This window comes from Primulina eburnea, chromosome 12, assembly GCF_022965805.1.
Source record: "Primulina eburnea isolate SZY01 chromosome 12, ASM2296580v1, whole genome shotgun sequence".
Lineage (NCBI taxonomy): Eukaryota > Viridiplantae > Streptophyta > Magnoliopsida > Lamiales > Gesneriaceae > Primulina > Primulina eburnea.
The window spans coordinates 5533126-5555367 of record NC_133112.1 but is presented as its reverse complement, the minus strand read 5'-3'; the positions used below and the strand labels follow the sequence as shown (position 1 = coordinate 5555367).

The 22242-nt window shown below is 33.4% G+C and overlaps 3 protein-coding genes across 3 annotated transcripts in view; 2 read left to right on the top strand and 1 right to left on the bottom strand.

Moving 5' to 3' along the window:
- LOC140808375 (binding partner of ACD11 1-like) overlaps window positions 1-6415 on the bottom strand; it is a 73700-nt gene extending 67285 nt beyond the window's left edge. The window contains exon 1 of the mRNA XM_073165482.1: window positions 6412-6415. The gene's annotated coding sequence lies outside the window, so the exon portion shown is untranslated. The remainder of the gene's footprint in view (window positions 1-6411) is intronic.
- Window positions 6416-6928: 513 nt separating this feature from the next.
- Window positions 6929-8847, top strand: LOC140807744 (protein RGF1 INDUCIBLE TRANSCRIPTION FACTOR 1-like). The gene is made up of 4 exons (XM_073164707.1): window positions 6929-7173; window positions 7281-7478; window positions 7780-7995; window positions 8117-8847. Exons 1-4 carry the CDS (start codon window positions 7171-7173, stop codon window positions 8378-8380), a joined length of 681 nt encoding a protein of 226 aa, XP_073020808.1. The 5' UTR covers window positions 6929-7170; the 3' UTR covers window positions 8381-8847.
- Window positions 8848-15353: 6506 nt separating this feature from the next.
- LOC140808137 (uncharacterized) lies at window positions 15354-20500 on the top strand. Its single transcript, XM_073165169.1, has 4 exons — window positions 15354-15711; window positions 15850-15988; window positions 19839-19924; window positions 20158-20500. The coding sequence occupies exons 1-4, from the start codon at window positions 15385-15387 to the stop codon at window positions 20287-20289; spliced, it is 684 nt and encodes a 227-aa protein (XP_073021270.1). The 5' UTR covers window positions 15354-15384; the 3' UTR covers window positions 20290-20500.
- Window positions 20501-22242: the final 1742 nt, after the last annotated feature.

The following is a 22242-nucleotide window of genomic DNA, read 5'->3' as shown; positions in this document are numbered from 1 at the left end:
CGTCGCAAATTTTAAATTAGCAACGGTTTTACTAAACTGTCACTATATTTAGCGACGGTTTAATTTAGCTTAAACCGTCGCTAATTTGAAAAATCGTCGCAAATGGTAGCTACGACAACGGATAAAAGCTGTTGTCGTTGAACGCACTTTCAACAACACGGTAAGTTACAAAAGTTTTAAAACACCTACGAAAACAGATTTTATCCGTTGTCGTTTAGCGTTTTTGGTGTAGTGCACGTCTAAAGTATATGGATTGGACGTGATATGCCTTCAAATTTGCTCCGGTTGGAATTTATATTGTAAACACGTTTAATTATTAAAACTTCATATCGACTCATTTCGGTTCATTTAACCCATAGTCCACAGTTTCAAAATTTAGGACTTAACTAACTGAACTGCTGAGAATAATTTTACAGCTATTCGAAAACATTTTTTAAGATAAACTGATGAAATATTTTCGTGACTTTATTTATTGTCATTAAATGGAAAACATAATAAATTTGGGAATCAAAATAAGGATAACGAATCATTTTGCAACAAAAATACAAAGAAAGATGGGCTTTTGGAAAAGTAGATTTCTACGTCAAGATTACATGGATTTATGTCCTTCTTACAACAAAGAAATATGTTGCAATTATAATCCCAAAAAAAATAAAAAGACAAAAATTTGTTTGAGACAGTCCACGGGTCGTATTTGTGAGACATATATCTTATTTGAGTCATCCATGAAAAGGTATTATTTTTTATACTAAGAGTATTATTTTTTATTGTAAATATGGGTATGGTTGACATGTCTCACAGATTAAGATCCGTGAGACGGTGTCCATCAAATAAAAAAATGTAGTTCTATACCAATAAATCAATAAATAAATATTATTCGAGGAAAAATTAATGGGAAAAGTGATTTCCGTTCAATTTGAAAGAAAAATTGTTGGATCTCGGTTTTTTTATGCCCAAACGCAGCAGAAGTTTTAAAAATTTTATTTTATTTTGACAGTCAAAATATGTTTATTTTTGGGCAATTCTATGGTTTTTTCATAAACATTCATAGTGAGTTGAAAATTATACCTTGGTGAATTAAATCACTTGACTCCAACTAATTCGGTATGAACGGATTAGCTCTTGATGAATCCCAACGAACTTTCTTCAATTTGATGATCTCCTTGTTTGATCCTCCTATCAAGTCCCCGACTAGATCGCTTGATCCTCTTCCAAATTGCACTAGAGAATATGAAAGAGATTTTACGTAGGACATCAAAGTTTGAGAGACAACCCAAACTTCTTTATCAAGAGAGGTGGCCGATTATTTTTTTCCTTTGGAAGAGTGGTTCTCGAAAATATGGTGGATGGGGGCTAGGGTTTTGACTTCTCAACTCTTATTTATAATTAGCCCATGACCTAATACATATAATTAACATTAATGAGCTTGATTAAATAATTGTGCTAGTCCAACTAGTTTAATTAATTTAATCAAAGTCCATTAAACTTTAATTATTTAGTATGTTGAACTTGTACTCCTACAAGTCCATTAGACATACTCCTCACCAATTTTAATTTAATATTTAATCAACTCAATTTTTGAGTTTAATTAATTAAATTCATTATAAATTCAACATTTGAATTTTTTTATTTAAATTATAAATTCAACTCTTTGAATTTATATCACCTCCAAAATTTAATATCTAATAAACCCAACATTTGAGTTTAATAAATTATATTTTCAAAATTTATAAATTCAACTCCTTCAATTTATTCTATCAAAATTTAATTATCATAAATTCAACTCCTTGAATTTACTATATAATATAAATTCAACTTATTGAATTTATTCTTTCAATGGGAACAAAAGATCCAGTGCTCGTGTGCCCTCAATAGTTCAGGGATACAGCTAGCCGTGAGTTCTCAACTCTTTGTGATTCAGGACATAATCCTTTATTCGGACTTACCTTAATTAGCCTCATTCATTTCATCAACACCTTAATCAAGAATGTCAGAACTCATTGCTGATTGCACCCATCGGGTCATGGTAAGAGCGTCTAGTAGCACCACATGATTCCCTAGGTATCACTGATAGTGCCTGCAAGAACTAGTCGATTATGATTAACGTACAATACGGTCCATTCATATCATATATCCCGATCGAATCTGCAACCATTGGTTTATCGAGGGTTGCATATTCATTCGATAACTATGTGATAACTATAATAATGGCATCGCGTGTACTATTGGTGAAATCCTTCTCCAACGTACATCTCGTATTCTAACCAGAGATTCCATTACTATTATTTCATCAGATCATATAGGATATCCACACCCGCAGGTGAGCGGTGAATCCCTAACTACAATGCACTGGCTCTTATATGTGTCGCAACTGTACCCAACATCGCCACCTGATGACTCTCCTGGAGCCAGTAAACGAGTCAAAGCACATCCCTAGCATATAGAGCCTCAGTGTTGTCCCGGGTCATTTGGACTAATGGTGTAATGCCCGAAAATTTAATCCTAGTAATCTATAATTATTGATATATAATTTGATATGATTATGAAAGGATTAATCGGAACATGAAAATAAGACTACATGTGAAATTCGAGGAAGTTGGGCAGAGAGTGTGGCGCCCGAGCGGTGGTTTTTGACCGCCCGAGCGCCAATGTTCAACAAAAATGTGTCTCGGGCAGAAGATGTGGCGCCCGAGCGGTAGAATATTACCGCCCGAGCGCCAAGGGTGCAAGTTGAAAATCTTGGGCAGAAACTGCCGCGCTCGAGCGGTAGTTTCTTACCGCCCGAGCGCCAGTCATGCAAAACGTAAGAATGCCACTTGGTCTCTCGTATGCAGCATGAGTGTATATATATATATACATATAAACGTTAAGGATCAGGGATAAAACGAGAAAGGAAGCACGAGAAATTCTCAAGAAAATCCTTACGCCTTTTGTGGAAAATCCGCCCGTCTGATTTTGAATCCGACTTCGGTATTGAGGCCCTATCGACGTAGGCTACGACTGGACGTAAGTTTTGCTACGTTTTGACATGTTCTGGAATTATAATATTGTCAGAATTGAATAAGATTCATATATGATGTTCTTGTCATGTTAGACATCATAGAATCGAAGTCAGATTAAAGAACGGACTGTTTATGTAATTGTTATGATTTTTGGAGTCGATTTGACTGAGAATTCATATCAGATATGTATTGTTATTGAGATTATGACTGGTATCGATATTGATTATGAATTCTGGTATTATATATGTGATGTTTGAATTGACGGGGTTATCGAGACTGTATTGTTATACCGTTGAAACATCAGTTAATTGATATTGATCAGATTCTGTAGTGATTTCGATTATATCATGATATGGTCGATATGGAATAGAGTGTATCTTGACTGGATATCGATCAGCATATATTTCGATTTGAATATTGATCAGAACAGGTATTGAATTGAATTGAATATTGATATTATATCTGTTCGGTATTGTTATTACCAGATTGGAAATGGACCGAGATAGAGTCGGGACTTCTTCTTCTTCTTCTGAGCGAGAAGATAAAGGTATAAATTAATGTTGAGTTGGGATTACACAACTCGAGTGAGGTTCGATTCGAGTTTCCCTAAATCACTTACTTTACTTATTGCATTGATATTTGCATTGAGTTGATTGATATACTTGTTCTCTTGAATTATAGATAACAGGTGTTAGACGAGTAATTTTGTGACAGAAGTGCCTGATAGTGGTAGGAGTACCACGGGCACATTGCACGATGTCATGAGATATTGTATTGGCGGAAGTGCCATAGTCTGTCACTGGATAATTGGCTATCGATGTGGATAGAATTATAGCTCCTTCTATTACTGGTGATAAGTATTGTATCGATGTGGATAGAATCATAACTTCTTCTATTACTGTTGATCGATGTTATATCGATGTGGATAGAATCGGAGTTTCTTCTATTACTGGTGATCGATACTATACTGATGTGGATAGAAACAAAGCTTCATCTATTTCTGGTGATCGATACTATATCGACGTGGATAGAACTGGAGTCTTTTCTGTTACTGTTGGTCGATATGGAATGCCAATGTCTGGAAACCGGGATCCCTAGGCTAGGATTGAGTCTAGTCTAAAATGTAGAGTCACGAGTTTGAGTGACAGTTATATCGATTGATATTGATGGATGTTGAATGATGTTCCTGATATTGGTACATTCTTAGAATAGAATTTATTTTTGATATTGATTATGTTCCTGATTAGGATACATGTTTAGAATATGATTTATTCTTGTTAATATTTCATGTCATGATTTCGATATGGGATATGATTTTCTGTTATATGTTTTTATATTGTTTATATGATTGCATGTATACATGATTTATACTGGGATATTTATATCTCACCGGAGTTATCCGGCTGTTGTCTTGTTTGTATGTGTGCATGACAACAGGTGGGACAGGATAAGGGTCAGGAAGAGAACGAGGCTGGATTAGATAGCGTGGAGATCCGGGCTTCAGAAGCAACTTAGGATTCAGTACTGATATGTAATTGAACCTAGTTGAATTATTGTAGATAACATCAGATTTGTATGTTTATGTTTAATATGTAATTTGAATTTAATTACATTACGTTCCCGCTGTGTATTTTAGAAAAAAAATTTAGACCCTGTTTATTATAAGTGATTAATTAATCGCAATGACGATTAAGAACTGGATTAGCATCCGGGTCCCCACAAATGGTGTACAATCATAACTACATACTTATCCTCTCGATGAATGATAACCACTTAGAAAGTTCGAGGGAAGGTGGTTCGATATAATCATCATATGACTACCCATATGCATGTTTGGACATCTCTATGTCCTTATCAAGAAACACAGTACACAACATCACAGATGCTAGTGTCAAATTCAAGTGACCTTTATCCATGTTTTAGGCAGCTGAATCGACTAGCAACGAATTTAGATTACACAGTGTTTACAAACGAGTTTCAACATCGAATTACGATTCATTTGTATTAAAGTATAATCTAGGTCTTTATCTATGTTTGATAACATGGGTATACAGATAAAGAAATAACAAACCATGAAATAATGAATTATATTAAAATAAAGATTGTTAATTTCAACTAAGTCAATAAAATCTCTAGCCAACAGTTGGCTTACAGGGCATCTACTCTAAAAAAAATTACTCAATTCCGTTTAATTGTGTGAAACATAACGTAGATACTAAAATTTTGCACCTGATCATATGTTGCCTGCCACGTGCGACATCATAAAAACTCATGTGATACGGTCTCACGAGTCGATTTTGTGAGAAAAATATCTTATTTAAGACGTCTATAAAAAAATATTATTTTTTATGTCAAAATTACTAATTTTTATTGTAAATATGATCAAAGTTGACATGTTTCATAAATAAATTTCTGTAAGACCGTCTCAAAGATATCTACTCATATGACATTATTTGGTCTAACTTTCAACTACAAAATTTCAAATGATTCGATAGTTTTTTTAAAAAATGAATATCGAAATAAATAAATAAAATTTGATAAATGTATTGTCAAAAAAGGTTAATCAAGTTAAACCTCACGGTGTTAAAACTGCGTATCAATTAAAAAACAGCACCACATCCCAAAGATGGGGTTATCTTTACCAATCCAATCACTTTCTCAAATAAAGATAATGTTTTTATTTTTAATTTTTTTTGTATGGATTTCATTTTAATTTAATTAAATTTACTTCAAATTGTTGGCAAAAAAAAGAGAAGAAAAGAATAAAACAGCTCCAAAATATTGTTCAAAACTAAATTTAATTTGAGTGGGTCTCATGTGAGACTGTCTCACGGATCATAATCGGTGAGACGGATCAACCTAACCCATATTCACACTAAAAAGTGATACTCTTAGCATAAAAAGTAATACTTTTTAATGGATGACCCAAATAAGAGATCCGTCTCACAAATACGACCCGTGAGATCGTCTCACACAAGTTTTTGCCATTTAATTTACGGTATTCTAATATTTAAAAATACAGCTCAATACGAGACAATTTGATGTTTTGAGATTGAACTAAATGGAGAAATACAATACATAGAGATTATAGTCGACAAAAGTGGGATGCTTATATGTGTAAGGCGTTGTGCAAAAATTTGTGTGAGACAGTCTCACAGATAGTATTTTGTGAGACATATATCTTATTTGGATCATTCATGAAAAAATATTACTTTTGATGCTAAGATTATTATTTTTTATTGTGAATATCGGTAGGGTTGACCCGTCTCACCGATAAAGATTCGTGAGACCATATCACAAGAAACTTTATTTGTACAATAAAATGCCAATCTTTAAATGAAAATGGTCGTGTGCTACTTCTCCAAGGCAATAGAATTGGGATTCGTTTTACTCGATTCTTTCATTCACTTGAAAAAATCTTTAATAGAAAAAAGGTATGAAATCTATAATGTAATGTTAAAATTCGACTCAAATTCGGTAATTATTATTTAACGAGGGATAGGAAATTTCGAACCGTCTCGATTTATTTGTGTGACAATGTGAATCAACTAGATGGATGATAGCAAAATATCCATAGGAATTGGCTAGAAATGATGTTGATTAATAGATCCAAACACGGCCTTAAGAGCGATCGAATAGATGTGTATCATTTACAATTAATATTAATTTCCTCACCCAATAATAAAAGAACTCGTCTACTCTAATTGATAAGACCAAAGAAAGAATATGACTACAACATGAAAAAGAAATAAAGTTATAAAATAATAATATATATTATAATTATTATAAATTATGAAATAAAAAGGAAAGGAGGAGGTCAGTTCCTTGCATCCAACGTATCTCCATTCTCCAGGTTCAGCCTCGGGTTGAGGTTCGGACATAGCTTATGTGTTAATGAGAAGACGAGAGGATAAGAACGATTCATCCCTTCTTCTGTGTCTCTCTCACCGCCTCTACAAAACTTTCCACAGCCTCCTTTCCTTGCTCTCCTAGAAAAACCCTTTACTTTCCATTGTAACAGCGTTACACACACAAAACGCACTTTTCTCTTTAACTCTATTCCAGACGTCTATGTATTCGGCATTAGCATATTACTGAATCATTCAAGCTGGCGATCGATAATCAAGAAACGGCTGTCCGCGAAATCAAGCCCAAGAATAGGAGAATCATGGTAATTTTTACGAGCTATTGATTGATGTCCATTTTGGTTTGTTTTCTTGTGTGTGTGTTCCTTTATTTATTTGTTTCTTGAATGGCGGGTTTCTTGGTTTGTTTTAGGGAGCTGGAGGACCTGATGAAGAGGATAACCGATGGCCTCCATGGCTGAAGCCGCTGTTGAAGGAACAGTTCTTTGTTCAATGCAAATTTCATGTTGATTCACACAAGAGTGAATGCAATATGTACTGTTTGGACTGTATGAATGGTCCTCTCTGTTCACTGTGTTTGGCTCATCACAAGGACCATCGCGCAATTCAGGTATCATTTATTGTTTCAGAATTCATAACCTTTTTCAATGTTTTGACCCACCTGTTTCAGACTATGAATTTCTGCCATTTGTGAATTGCCTTGTTTCCTTGCGCTTCTTAACAATTTGGTTTTGGTTTATTAGTGCTTATGTCCCTTCCTTTTTCTATGATTTCTTCATCCTTCACAGCGTTGACTTGAAAGCTTGATAGTTTTTTTTTTTTTTTTTTTGCATTTCCCATTCATTGGGTTTGCCCATTTGGATGTAAGAATTGATAATTTGAAACTCATTTCTCTTTTTTTCTTTAATCAGATAAGGAGGTCATCATACCACGATGTTATAAGGGTGTCTGAAATCCAAAAGTTTCTTGACATCAGCTCTGTTCAGACATACATAATCAACAGTGCTAAAGTTGTTTTCTTGAATGAAAGGCCACAGCCTAGGCCTGGGAAAGGCGTCACCAACACCTGCGAGGTCTGTGAGCGTAGCCTTCTTGATTCCTTCAGATTCTGCTCTCTCGGTTGCAAGGTACATATAATCCCACCATTTCTTCTATCCTATATCAATACTCTAAACTCTCGCATTAATCGTGAATTGAGACGACGTTTATCTGCATATTCTTGGTGATTGATTTTGTGTCACTCACTAGATTGTCGGGACATCGAACAACAACGGTATTCAAAAGAACAAACTGTCGCCAGAGAAGAAAAGGCCACATCCGGCGGCGGTGGAGGATTCAGATGATTCCCGAAGCAGCAGCAGTAGCAGCCGCGTCCAAGGCCGGAGCCCCAACAAGCTTCCCAGCTTTGTCCCGTCAACGCCTCCCCCTACGTCTGCTAGTCACCGAGCCGCCAAAAGAAGAAAGGGTATCCCCCATAGAGCCCCAATGGGAGGAGTTCTGACTGAAATATAAAACTCCCGAATAGCCCCTTTACAATACGAGCTTCCTCCCATCACCAATATGGAAAAACAGAAGAAATGGATATAACCCAAAACCTTATTACGTGGCTGAGTTAGCTCCTCCTCCTCTTCTCCTTCTTCTAATATAGGTGTACCACATTGTAAATAGAGGCAATATAAAAAAATTATAGAATGTGAAATATAGTTGGGCAGAATCTAAGTTTTTAGAAATAAGGAAAAAAATAATAATAAAGCAATTACGAAGTTTGATATAACATACAATAGTATATATTGAGTCTTGGTCTATAAAATCCACATACATCTTTTTAGGTCTCTCACAAGTACATTGTGGTTGTAGATAATGGGTTTTGGTTTTATGATATTGGCCTCTTGGTCAATGGACAGAATTGTAAATGTGTAATTTGTGCTTTCATGTATTTTTAAAAAGGAAGATATGTGCAATTATATTTTACATAGTAATTCATTTTTTGTTTTGACACAAAATCATGCCCTATCTTGTTAACTGAATTATGCAGGAGAATATAAATATTTCTGTGAGACGGTTTTATTGGTCTTATTTGTTAGACAAATATTTTATTTTGGTCATTCATGAAAAAATATTAATGAAATCGTCTCACAGATAAAGATTTGTGAGACAGTATCACAAGAAATTTAACTTGTCCCGGTGATTGTTTAAGATCAGTGTCCTTCGGTTCTGAAGTCGATAATTTGATTTTAAAGGAATGCGAAATCAACGACATCAATAATAAACATGATTTTAAAAAAAAAAATTAGTCTGATCCTTCGTGTCGACATGAATTGAAATCGGGAAAAGTAATTGGCCTTTGGTTAAACCGGAATCGAACCGCGGTCATGTTAAGCTGACGTGGCGAGGTGGTACGTATGCTATTTTTGGAATGTTGACTAATGGAACGCCATTCCGAGTTGGGACGACGTCGTTTCTGGATGGCATACGTGTGTGTATGTAATTGGTCACGGTAAAGCCAGGTGCCTCTGGTTATTGGAATCAGATTGTTAGGTCAAGCCGTCCTTTGATTAATAAATATATTATTATTATAATAACAACAATAATAATATGATATGGTGATGGGAGGAGGGTTTAGTTGTTTTTTACGTGGGTCCCAATTGATTTTGGTCCGTTGATTGTTTTCACGGTGGAGATTGGATATTGACTCAGTATATATATTTTTTTATGTGGTATATAAAACATAATTAACTATAAATTCAACTGTTGAAGAGACTAACACCTGTATCACTTAAAACGCGGTAGATATATAAGGTGTGTTTAGTTGAGTGGATTAAATAAAAATATATTAATAGTCAAATATTAATCGTTAAAATTTTAAGTTATTTTAATAATCATTTTGATCAGGTTTAAGATCTAATTTTATGGATAACTATTTGATTAATAAAATTGGATCTTAAATCGGGTCAAAATGATTATTAAAATATTTTAAAATTTTAATGATAAATATTTGATTATTAATCTATCTTTATTTAATCCACTCAACCAAACACACCTATATACTGACGACAAAAACTTGTATGAGACGGTCTCACGGGTCTTATTTGTGAGACGGATCTCTTATTTGGGTCACCCATGAAAAAGTATTACTTTTTATGCTAAGGGTATTACTTTTTATTGTGAATATGGATAGGGTTGACCCGTCTCACGGATTATGACCCGTGAGACGGTCTCACATGAGACTCACTCTATACTGACTCCGCAATCAATCTCTTTTGAGTAAAATATAGTTATATTTAGTTTTGATATTGTGTCCATCAATCACGTTTATTTTTATATCGTGTTAATTATGGAAATAGAAACATACATGATTGATGGACAACATATCAAAATTATAGTTTTTGTTTTTCTTTTAATTTTATATGATATTTTCATTTTCTTTTTTGTGTGTAAAATTTAGATACCTATGGTTATTCTACTTCAGACTTTCGGTCTTTAATAGAGATGGTTGGGCGTGGAAATTTGGAAATATAAAATATATGACACAAATTTAAGTCAAAACTTTTGTTGCAATCAATAAATTACGAGTCCAGTTTCGTATATCGTTAATATTACTCCCTTTTATTATTATTATTATTATTATTATTATTATTATTATTATTTAGGTATGTTGAGGTTGGGTGGAATTGCTTGGTATTTGCATATGATTTATTAGCATGTGTTCAAATTGCGAACAACTGTGCCCCCGTGTGGTAGTGGCAATGGTCGGGAAGCCAATTTGGAATAATATATATTTTTATCTTGTCCAGAATATACGAAAAAAAGTTTTTTTTTTAAATAATTTTCATATAAATATTATAACCTTAATTTTGTGTGACCGTTAATTAATCCTTGTTAATGCGCGCAATAATAATATATATGAAATGACACATTCCAAAAAGTTAATTTGGAATTAACTTTATGGCAAGTGACAATCCGAGTAGGAGCACTTGGGAAAATCGTGAACCGTTAGTCTCGTTTTCGGTACATCTCCCCCGTTGGATATATAAATCATAAAGTAATATTTCTTATGCATTATATTGGGAAATTGAATATATTCTCCACCAATTTTTTTATTTTTTATTTTTGAAAAAGAAGTCTCCCTCAGTTCTCCACTTGGAAAGGATGGGCATGGTATCAAATATCATCATTACTCAACGCTTAATTTGTGATCAATTGTAAAATTCTCTGGCCTTTGATAATCTTCCGATGCAAATAATTAATTAACATAGTGAATAAATGTTTAATAAATTTGTTCTTGAGGGTGCTCACCAATATTACCTACTTCGATATTTATTTATTAAAAAAATCAATTTCTCCGACCCATCGAGAGGTAAAATTTAATATGGGTCTATGAAACGATTTTTTTTTATGGATTCTAATTTTTTTTGTTTTAAATTATATGATCGGTTGATTATCTTATACGAAACAAAAACCAGAAGTAAATCTCTCGGTGTAAGTATAGATTCGCCCTAAAATGAAGCTAGGTGTAGGGAATTCCCAGTCATTGTCTCCCTGATTTGTATGCTTGATGTTTAAAAAAACTTTTAGATTTTGGTCCTAACGCATTGTCATTTTGTTCAATTAACTAACTACTTTAGCCATAAATAAAGCTACTGATATAATATTTATATTCCATACGAGAATTTTTTTTTATTTTTTTGTTTTGTGTGGTTGTAATTTTTTTAAAATCATTTTATTGAAAATTAAATTTTCAAATTTTTAATATATCTTATATAGATAATTATATAATACCATGACCATTTTCCAATCTCAAAATTTTTCAGTTGCATGGATTCGAAAAATGAAAGAACTTCACAATGTCTGGACATATTATAGAGCCTTTAAAACAATTGTCGAAAAAAATTTTAATCTTAGTCGTCCTCAATCTCCTTTCTCCGACCTATTATCGAATATCTGGATAAAATCCTCAATTTCATGAAATCATACATAAACATTTAATCATATAAAATATATAATTTAAGCATTTAAGTTAGTTGAATAAAAAAATAAACAAGCAATTTAAATAGTTTTCATGCATGCATGTGATTTAGGTGAACTGATTTTCGGACGTTATAATTTTATATTGATTTTTTTTTGAAAAAAACTATTTAATATTATTTTTAATATGTACAATTAAAATGTTGATTAAAAAATTATAGTTGTTTATTTAATAAATAAAATTTTAATAATTTTGTTATTTTAAATTCGATAAAAAAAAAAAAAAACTGAATGATAAAGTTGATATTTAAGAAGTTACACGTGTGTTTTCTCTTACCCAATTACTCGTGTTTGGTGGCTTTTGAATTTATATTAAAAAAAATCTTAACCTACCTAAATTCGAAGATGGTGGCCGTGGCGATGAAATTTGAATCTAAAAAATTACAAAAAATAAAAATAAAAAATCATTGCAATATCTTAGACTCTTACAAGATTATCCGAATTAAGGAGACAAATATTAACCACTGTAAGAATGAAAGAAAGAACAGATATAGAGAAAATGGTAAAGAAAAAATTATAGAAACAAGAAAATAGAGGGGACAAAGAATGTAACCGACATTGATTTAAAATATTCGAAATTTAACTCGAGAGTGACAAAATCAATAGCAAATCAATATAAAAAATCAGAGTAGGTCTCTTGTGAGACGGTCTCACGAATCTTTAACCGTGAGGTGAGTCAACCCTACCATATTCACAATAAAAAGTAATACTCTTAGCATAAAAGGTAATATTTTTTTATGAATGACCAAAGTAAAATATCTGTCTCGTAAAATACGATCTGTGAGACCGTCTAACACAAATGTTTGCTTAAAAATCATAATAATTAAACATATTTAGTTATTTTTTTTCTTTTAAACTAATACGTATTTAGTTAAATTGTACGAGTTTTTCCAAAAAGGCACGTTTGGTGACATTAGCTTCGCAACGATCAATGTCATTTGTCACGTTACGCTTGGCTACCTGAATGGGGTCATTATTTCTTGAATAATTGCAATATTTTAAATTATTAATAACAAAGGGATAAGGCAGACTGATAAAATATCTCCTTTTCAAAATGCTGATCTATTTTTATTCGTAAAAATAAAAATCATATAATATTAAACTATATCCGCCATAATTACAAACGAAATTAAAGAATGAGATGGTGATGTCTTTTTTTATCAGATCAGACATGGAAGCAGCTTTCTTAATTACATTTTTTTGCTAATGTTTATCGATAAAAATGTTACTAATACCCGTTTATTTCTCGATATATCATATTATAATATATTATATTGGAATTAAAAAAAAGACAAAAACTTGTGCGAGACGGTCTCACGGGTTTATTTGGGTCATCCATGAAAAATTATTACTTTTATTGTGAATATCGATAAGATTGACCCGTTTCACTGATAAAAATTCGAGAGACCGTCTCGCAATATACCTAAAAAAAGAAACTGGAGACAAAGTTAGAATTGAAAAGGTCAAGTTGTGAGTGGCGTTCGATTTTCAACACCTTACTTCAAGGTCGGGATTACATTAATTTAAAGGAAACAAACAAACAAATTCATGTCACACAAGTAGGCCCCTCCCTTTGCAAAGTACGAGTTTGAATCGAATTCTCGTGAAACATCCTAATAACTTCGTCAAATTTGTCCTAGATATTTTTTGTGAAACGGCATCGAGTCAATTGGCCGACGACAAATAATATGGATGCATTTCGGGCTCGTATCTTTATTATGAAATTACTTATTTATTTGTCTCGTAAAACAAATTTATTTTAAATAGGTACCGCATTCTTTGTATGTATGTGGTAATAGTAATAGTGTATACATGTTGCGTGTGTAAAATAATAATAATAACAAATTGTATAAATCAAACGATAGCAAAATTTTACAATGTCATTAATTTTTTTTTTTTAAATTGATCAAATGATACTAACAAAACTTAAAAAAAATTATTTTCAAATTAGAAGAGTTGAGTTCAAATTCTAAATGTACTATATTTTATAATTTTACAATTATCAAGTGGGTTATTTTTTAAATTTTAATCAAAAATGTTACGGATTTTGTTGTTGTTGTTGATTTTGGGCCCAAATGAATAGGTGTGGTGTTGGTCCAAACCATCGAAATCGCCATTCGTTGTTGAATGATTCCAACGCCTTTGTTTCAACAGTCAAAGCTATACTACGAACGCGTCAGATACGGTTGAAGTGCTTGTCCAAGTCCATTCACACACGGTGTCAAATTTCTTTTCTTATTTCATTTTATTCTAAATTATTTTTTTTGTAAATATATAAAATAATAATATCATATTTTGGGTTTTTATATTGGATTGCAAACATTTTATTTTTGGAGGACCAATGATTGTAAAGCTAGTTTATAATAATATTATTTTATCTGTTTATAATTTAAATGAACGATTACATTACTGACTATAGAAAACATTGAATTACAAAGTTATCCATTTGTGTAATGTTATCGTTATAACCCTCAAACTAACACATATTATGTGAGTCGCGTTAGTCATATAAGGCATAGTTTGGTACATGGAATAAGAGAGGGATTGATAAATAATCCTCCTTATCCCATGTTTGGTATATTTTTAAAAAGCTCATGATATTATCATGGGCCATTGATAAATATTTTTTTAGAAGGATAAAATTTCCTTTCTATTATGTGTGATAATTTTTATTTAATGATAAAATACATTACAAATGACTTAATTACCCTCAATTTATAGATTTTTATAAATATATGCTAGTAGGTAGAAATTAAAATCAAATAAATATATTTATTTATTTTTATATATTATATAATATGATAATGATATAAATGAGTTCGAGATAATTATATAAATAATTTTTTAAATCTCTATAAAATTATTAGTATCACTCGATTAAATTTAAAAATTGATATTTGACTTGACTCACAAAATCAAGAGCTCAATTATCATATTATATAATTTATAAAATTAGGTAAAAATAAATAAATCATGCAAGCACTATCAGTGCATGAACAGATAAAAAATATGAACATAAGCAACAACTTTGAAATTATAAAATTTATTATGATAAGGTTAATTTTGTCATTACAATCTAATATATAAATTATATCATTCTTATTAAAATCATACCAAACATTAGATATAATATCCTACATCTTATTTATCCTTAACTTATCCTTATATTATATATCACATGTTTATCCTATCATGTGTACCAAACTATGCCTAAGTATATTATACATGTCGTCTGTCACAAGCTCATCCGATAAAATATTAGCGAGGAGAATCAAATTTCTAACTATCGATCAAATGTCAACATATTCCATCGATTCAGACACTTTTCCGAGGTCGTGTAATGTTATTATTTTATATCAGGATACATGTACTGGATGCTCACTATACTTCATGGGTTAAATGGGCTGGACTTAACGATCAAGAATTTTCGGCCCAAAATTTGATACGAGCTATCCTTCTCAACCTCAGCTGTGTGAAACCCACTCCCGTTTATGCATTTCTCACAAATGGTAGAACACGACGACAGGTCTCTCCATCCCCTCACCACCTCTCCGCCGCCTGTTGTGATCGGCACAACAGGCGGCCTCATTATATCAACCACCAATGCTATCAGCTCTTTCCTCGAAGCGGCCTCCACGGACTGTCACCTGTCCGAGGATCTCAGAGATCTATCTTCCTCTCTTATCGTGCACTCATCCATACCGTTTAAATCCCTGAGAAGTATCTGGATCGGGTCGGAGCCGGATAAAAGACCGGATTTATCAGCTCTCCTCTCCGGTTGCGAATTCCTCTTTGCCAGCCCCAAACCCAGGGAAAAGGTATACTCTCTTACAGATATTTTTTTTACTTGAATGTGTCACGCTCATATCAATGCCATGTGGATTTCAGTTCGAAGTAATAGTTTTTTGGATATAGTAGTGAATTTGAAGATACTGCCATTGGCAATTAATACATAGGGTGAAGAGTTGAAGGCGAGGTTGGCAAAACTAGCTGAGGTGGCGGAAAGGAAAATGTATGAAGAATTGGTGAAGGACATTACTCCTAGAAAGCATGAAGTGGAGCCTTTTTCTTCTTACAAAGATCAATTAGGCTTTGGTAAATTTTCTTTTCCGTGAGGATTACTTTTTTGTTTGTTTGTTAAAACTGATATGATATCATCGGTTCTTTCATTTTGAGCTAATGTTGAGTTCTCAACTTAAATTGACGTCTGGGGTAGAACTCATAATACTCGACTAAGGCAGAACGCCAAAACTTGCGATTTTTAGAGGGCGACTACCTATAGAAATCATATATTTTTGCTGTTTGAGAAATGTGGTTGTTCTGCTTGGCTACTGTTGGAACTGTCCCTGATTGCCACCAAGTTTAGTTTTTGCATTTTTGTCAAATTTGTTTTAAATGTTATAGCAGTGCTTCAATTTTGATTAATGTTGCATGCCCTTTTTCCTTCTATTGCTCTTCTTCAGTCTCTCTAGTTTGCAAACCACAATTAGTTTCAAAATTATCTTGATTTTTGTTTTTTTAAATGGTGAATTTCTTTATGATTATGGATAATGTTCAATTGACAACAAAGATGCAAAGGAATTTAAATATTATATAGGAATAGGACCTGGTGATGTTGCTCACAATTATCCCCTGGCAGCAATTTATTTCAAATTGAACTCTACGTCTCTACCTCCTTGGATGCAGCAATCGAACATGTTCGGATTTCTGTCTTGTCTAAGTCACTGCTTGTTAAGATAGCCAACCAGAGAGATTTTGAATAGTTTTTTTCTAGGAATGAATGGATTAACTTAAAAGGTTTAGCCTATTGTTATTTTTTAGGAGTTGGTGCTCGTAAGTCGTAACTACGTTTAGGTACTGAATAACTGTTCTTGTTACTTAGTTGCTTCTAACATAGGTCTTGTCAATACTTCTGTTTCCTATAAAATTATAAATGTCTAGCTGGGAAGGAGTGTGCATACTGCTTTGAACTATTCTTACATTGTTTGCACATCACCTAGTCTTCTCCGTTCCTTTTTCATTTTTTGCCTCATGGCAGTATAGAGTCTAGATACCCATAAGTGCAAGGACCATGGATGGGAGAGTTGTAGAGAAAAGATAGTCGATTGTTGTTGAGTTTTGACAGCGGGAATAGTAGGGAATGTTGTATAAAGTTGGGGGAATGTGTGTGTGATGTGTAAATATGAAAAGCTTATAGAAGCGAAACAAAGAAGATTTTCAGACATGTTTCATGGCTTCAGTTACAAGAGTTATACAAGTGATCCCTCAGGTTATTCTAAGATCATCTCACTCTCTAAACTCTCATTGAAGTTTCTGAATTCACTATAACATACAAACTACAAATCACGAGCTTTTTATAAAACAAAGCTTGAGGAAAAACTAACTAGAAGTTAAATAACTTCTTAGCCAATTACCCACTATTGCACTGCATCAACTAACTTTTTACTTATTCAACTCTTGAATATTTGGAATGAATCCACAAATCTCCTCTTCATTCCTAAATTCAAGAGCCTTCGATCCATGCCAGACAAATCTCGAACTTTGCAGTGGGTATAACCTTAGTGAACATATCCGCCGGATTGTCTTAAGTCTCAATCTTTGATATGCACACTTCCCCTCTTTCCCACATGTTTTGTTCAATCCCGAGCTCCTTTAAGAATCTCTTGATCCATAAGGCTTCTTTTACTACATCGATCAATGATATGAACTCAGCTTAAATCGTGGAGAGTGCCACCACTGCTTGCAAGCTTGATCTCCAGCTTATTGCAGTCCCAGACATGGTGAATATAGAACCAGAAAGTGATTTCCTACTGTCTCTGCACCCAACAAATCTGAATCACTGTATCATCTAATTATTCTAGCTCCTCCTCCATCTCCGAGTTCAATCCCCTGTCTTTGGAGTTTAGTCCCCCAAATCTTCATTGATTCCTTCAAGTATCTTAATGTCCACTTGACACCTCCCGATGAATCTTCCCAGGTTTTGACATAAACTTGCCGATCACACTCATTGCATATTCTAAGTCAGGTCTTGTGCATACCATTTCGTAATAATAGATCTCACAACACTAGTATATGGTATTTTATTCATATGATCCTCCTCCTCGATTTTTGGTGATTGATCCCTGGACAACTTGAAATGAGATGTCATTGGTAACCGAACTCCCTTAGAGTCAAACATACTAAGTCTTTTAAGTATCCTTTCCAAATACTTTTTTTGAGTGAGATATAGAAGTCTCTTTCTCCTGGCCCTCATAATTTCCATGCTTAGGATTTTGATAGCTTAACCAAAGGCCATCTCAAATTCTTGCTTTAATCCAGCCTTGAATCTCTGTATTTGTACTTTATCCTGGCTTGCTTTCTATCTATGTATATCAACAGGTAGATGAGATCCTGTTCATCTCTTGAATTTTGACTTTACATGAATGCACTGAACTTCTTTTTCCATTGCCTCGGGGACTGGCTGATTTCTTCAGAAAATATACTCTTGTCTTCGTGCCCCTTACCCACAAATTCTTCATGCTGCTCCATGAAGATTTTCTCGTCCAAATCTCCATAGAGGAATGCAGTTTTAACGTCAAGTTGATGCAGTTACCAGGTTTGTCGTGCCACCAATGCTAGGAGGATTCTAATTGATCCGTATTTAAGATCAGTGTGTTGTGACGCTTTGTGAAGTAAATCGGTCTTTTCTTAGGCCGGTAAACTTGCTGGAAATTCTTTCTCCTCCTTCAATGCAAGATTGAGGCCTCGGTGAACCAACAACGCTCACATTTTATCCTCCATAATCCAAAATCATTATTCCCATTGAATTTCTCCTGATCGAACTTTGTGGATGTCATCCTTGAACCCACAAACTGGCCAACGGAAATAGTTAAGGGAATGTCGTATAAAGTTGGGAGAATACGTGTGGGATGGGCAAATACAAAAAGCTTATAGATTAGAAACAAAGAGAATTTCCAGAACAAATTTATTTCCTTAAATTACAAGAGTTATACAAGTCATCCCTCAGCTTATTCCCCGATCCTCTCACTCCCTAAACTCTCATTGAAGTTTCTGAATTCACTGTAGCGTACAAACTACAAATCACAAGCTTTTTATAAAACAAAGTTTGAGAAAAACTAATTAGAAGTTAAAAACTTTCTAGCCAATACCCACTAACCCACTACATCAAATATTAACTACTGATTCAAATCTTGAATGTTAGGAATGAATCCACAATTATTTAATGGCAACAGCTGTTTCTCTTTTACGTTCTTACTTATCTAATATAACATCGCATCTTTACATAGTATGTAAATATTTTGATGAATTGACTCTCATTCAGCCACAACATGTAAAAAGGAAATCATTCTTAGTGGGGCATGCATAGTGTTATTTTTGCTTTTCAATTTCATTCATTAGAAGTTCTCCGGCTTTCTGAAGAAATGAAAACGGGTCTAAAAATAAAGAAAAAACTATTATTTCTAGCTCTAGTGAGATTATTGAAACTCTTATGATTTGTCTTCTAAAATTCTATGTTTTTACTTTTTAGACTGTATTTGGATTGAAGGATTTTAATATAAAGTATTTTGGACTTTCGATACCAGATTCAATCCTGTTACTTGGGATATATGTTTAGTTAGGTTGATGTCAGATTATTCCATTACACTTTTGACCTCATATATCAATGTTTATGATGGATAAATGATCAATAAGAGAGTTATTTAGATCCAAATATATTCAAATTCCAGTCCATCTATCCTAACACAACCTTGAAGAGTTTCTATTTTGTAAGCCATTACCGTTGGTACCTGATACCTCATCCCTTTAATTCTGAAGATCCTGACTTTTGGGGTAGTTGATGGTTACAATGTTGATTTGTCTCTTATTCAATTCAATTATGTGCTGTCTTCATGTATCTACATCACTAAAATGACTTCAAATCAAACCCTATTTGGTGATTGAACAGGGCTGCATGTTGTTCTGATAATGTTTACTGGATACTTGCTTGGATATGCTGCATTCAGAGCCTTGTTTAGCCATATTCCTGCTATGGTAACTCCTCTACTCAATCAGTCTCATAAATCTGTTTGACAAAATTTTCCCTCAAGATAAAGTACCTTAGTGTGTCTCACTTTTGGTAACAATGATACCTCACCTTGAGTCACAAACCTGGACTTCAGGCTTCCCAACCGAAATGCCTTTTACCAAGTCTCGTGTTAATCTTTGCTTCAGTGTTCTAATTTGTTTTTCGAACATTGGTCATATATTTATTTTTATGTACTCAGAATGCTGCTGGAGGTATCCTTGGTCTGGTATTGGGCATGCTGGTGGAGACTCTTCTGTTTATAGTAAGATCTACCAGTCGAGATCTCGGATCTCCTTCCTCCACTTCTAAAATGATAAAGAAAAATCAGTAGGCTTCCCCGTAAAGAGGTTGTTCACACCTTCATTTACATATCGATTATCTTGGCTGAAAGAAAAGCAGGAAACTTTTGGTTTAACTGTGTGTTAGACTAAATATATAAATCTTTACGCTTCTAAACTTTTTTTAAATATATTTTCTTGGCTGGTTATCCCGACATAAATGTTCACGCATTTCGTGAATTAAAAAAATTGTATTTTGATTTAGGTGCCCTCGTTCATGTGGCGTCGAGGATATACTCACTTTTTTGTTGGATAAGACTATGTATCTGATAGACTAATTTATTCATCCCCTAATTTTGTCTACCACATATCACGGAGTTGACGAGTATGCTGCACCGACTTTACTTGGAAACCATATGATGGGAAGTCATAAATTTTGTCAGTTCTTTTACTCTTCTCAAATTTAAATGGAAATATGGTCAACGAATGAGAACATGGAAATCAGAACATGGAAATGCAATGTATAGACCAAGACATAAATCCGACCATAAATGCCAAACTGATATTCGATCTCGACTGTTCTTGTTCATGGCTACCGAAGTAGCAGAGAAGAAGCTGCATAGGCTTGTCCGCAGCTGTGAAATCATCACCTTCCATGCCATCACGCTCTCACACGATGATCGTTTATCGAGTTGATTCGATTTTCATCTGCTGCGTAGTGCTTGTTGCAGTTTATTCTTTATTCGATTTTAGATCCTTAGATATTTTTAATCATTGTAATAAATTTCTTGTTTTCTTCATTCTAGTGGATTTTTTAAAATTCATGTCAATATGTTCGGCTAAAGAAAAAATGGGATCTGAATGAAATTGGAATTGGTCTTGTATTTTAAACAATGGATTTAGAATTCCATTTTGTTATTGGAAAAACATGTTAAATTGATATTTTAAAATTGGATCTACATGTTAAAACGGCTCAGATCCTGTGGAAGCACTGCCCCCACAGATAACGTCGACACTACATGGATAATGTGAATGTATGCTACAATTAGGTGGCTATTGTTGAGGTTCGAGGGAGTAAATAAGCTTTAAATCTAATTACTGACTACGATTGTATATAGACTGAATTATCACACAGAGCCACGTCTCTAGAAATTTCGCTGTCCAACCCCCCTCTAATTAAAGAAACATTTGACTACCTCGCCACACAAAGTTCTTTGCCAAGTCTTCATTGACAGATTCTATATCTAATTACGGATACCCATGTGCTAAATTACAATTACAATCAAAATTCCAATTTATTTTTTTTATAAATATTTATCTAAATCATAATTATATGAGAGTGGATTTTTCTCTACCTAAATGATTCTCGAAGAAATTGTTTTCGGGCAAACGTGCGTGATTGAAGCGGTGGAATATGTCTAACAGGCCTTTCGCTCAAACTAGTTTGTGAGATATGTCTATACAAGTGTCTTTGTATATATACTAGTGGTTCGTGAACTAGCTAGCGCATTTAATGATTGCGAGCTAGCTACTAGTGATAAAATCTAGATATATCCATACGTTCATAGTTCAATACCATTAGATCACGTTGGTTTATCGTTTATTTATTGACGTCCAGGCCTTATGGGGTTTTTGATTTAATATAATATTGTTAAAGAACGACATATTTCTTTCATTTACTTCACATATAGTTCCATTTTACATTGTTAGAGAAGGTGATAAAGTAAACCAACTTTTGATTTGAATTTTATTGACTCTTGTGTTTATTTTAATAACAGCTGGGTCCAACGTTAAATACACGCAAATGTGAATAATTTTAAATACTTCATGGATGCTTTAATCATATGACGCCGATAAAACTTTTTGAACGTCAAAACTAAAAATTTTAAACTTCAACAGCTCGTTGGGTACGAGAAGACGGTACTCCAACAAAAATAACAAAATTTGAATCCATAAAAAATCTCCCATTATCAAAAATAATCTGTGTGTGTGTGTGTATGTATACC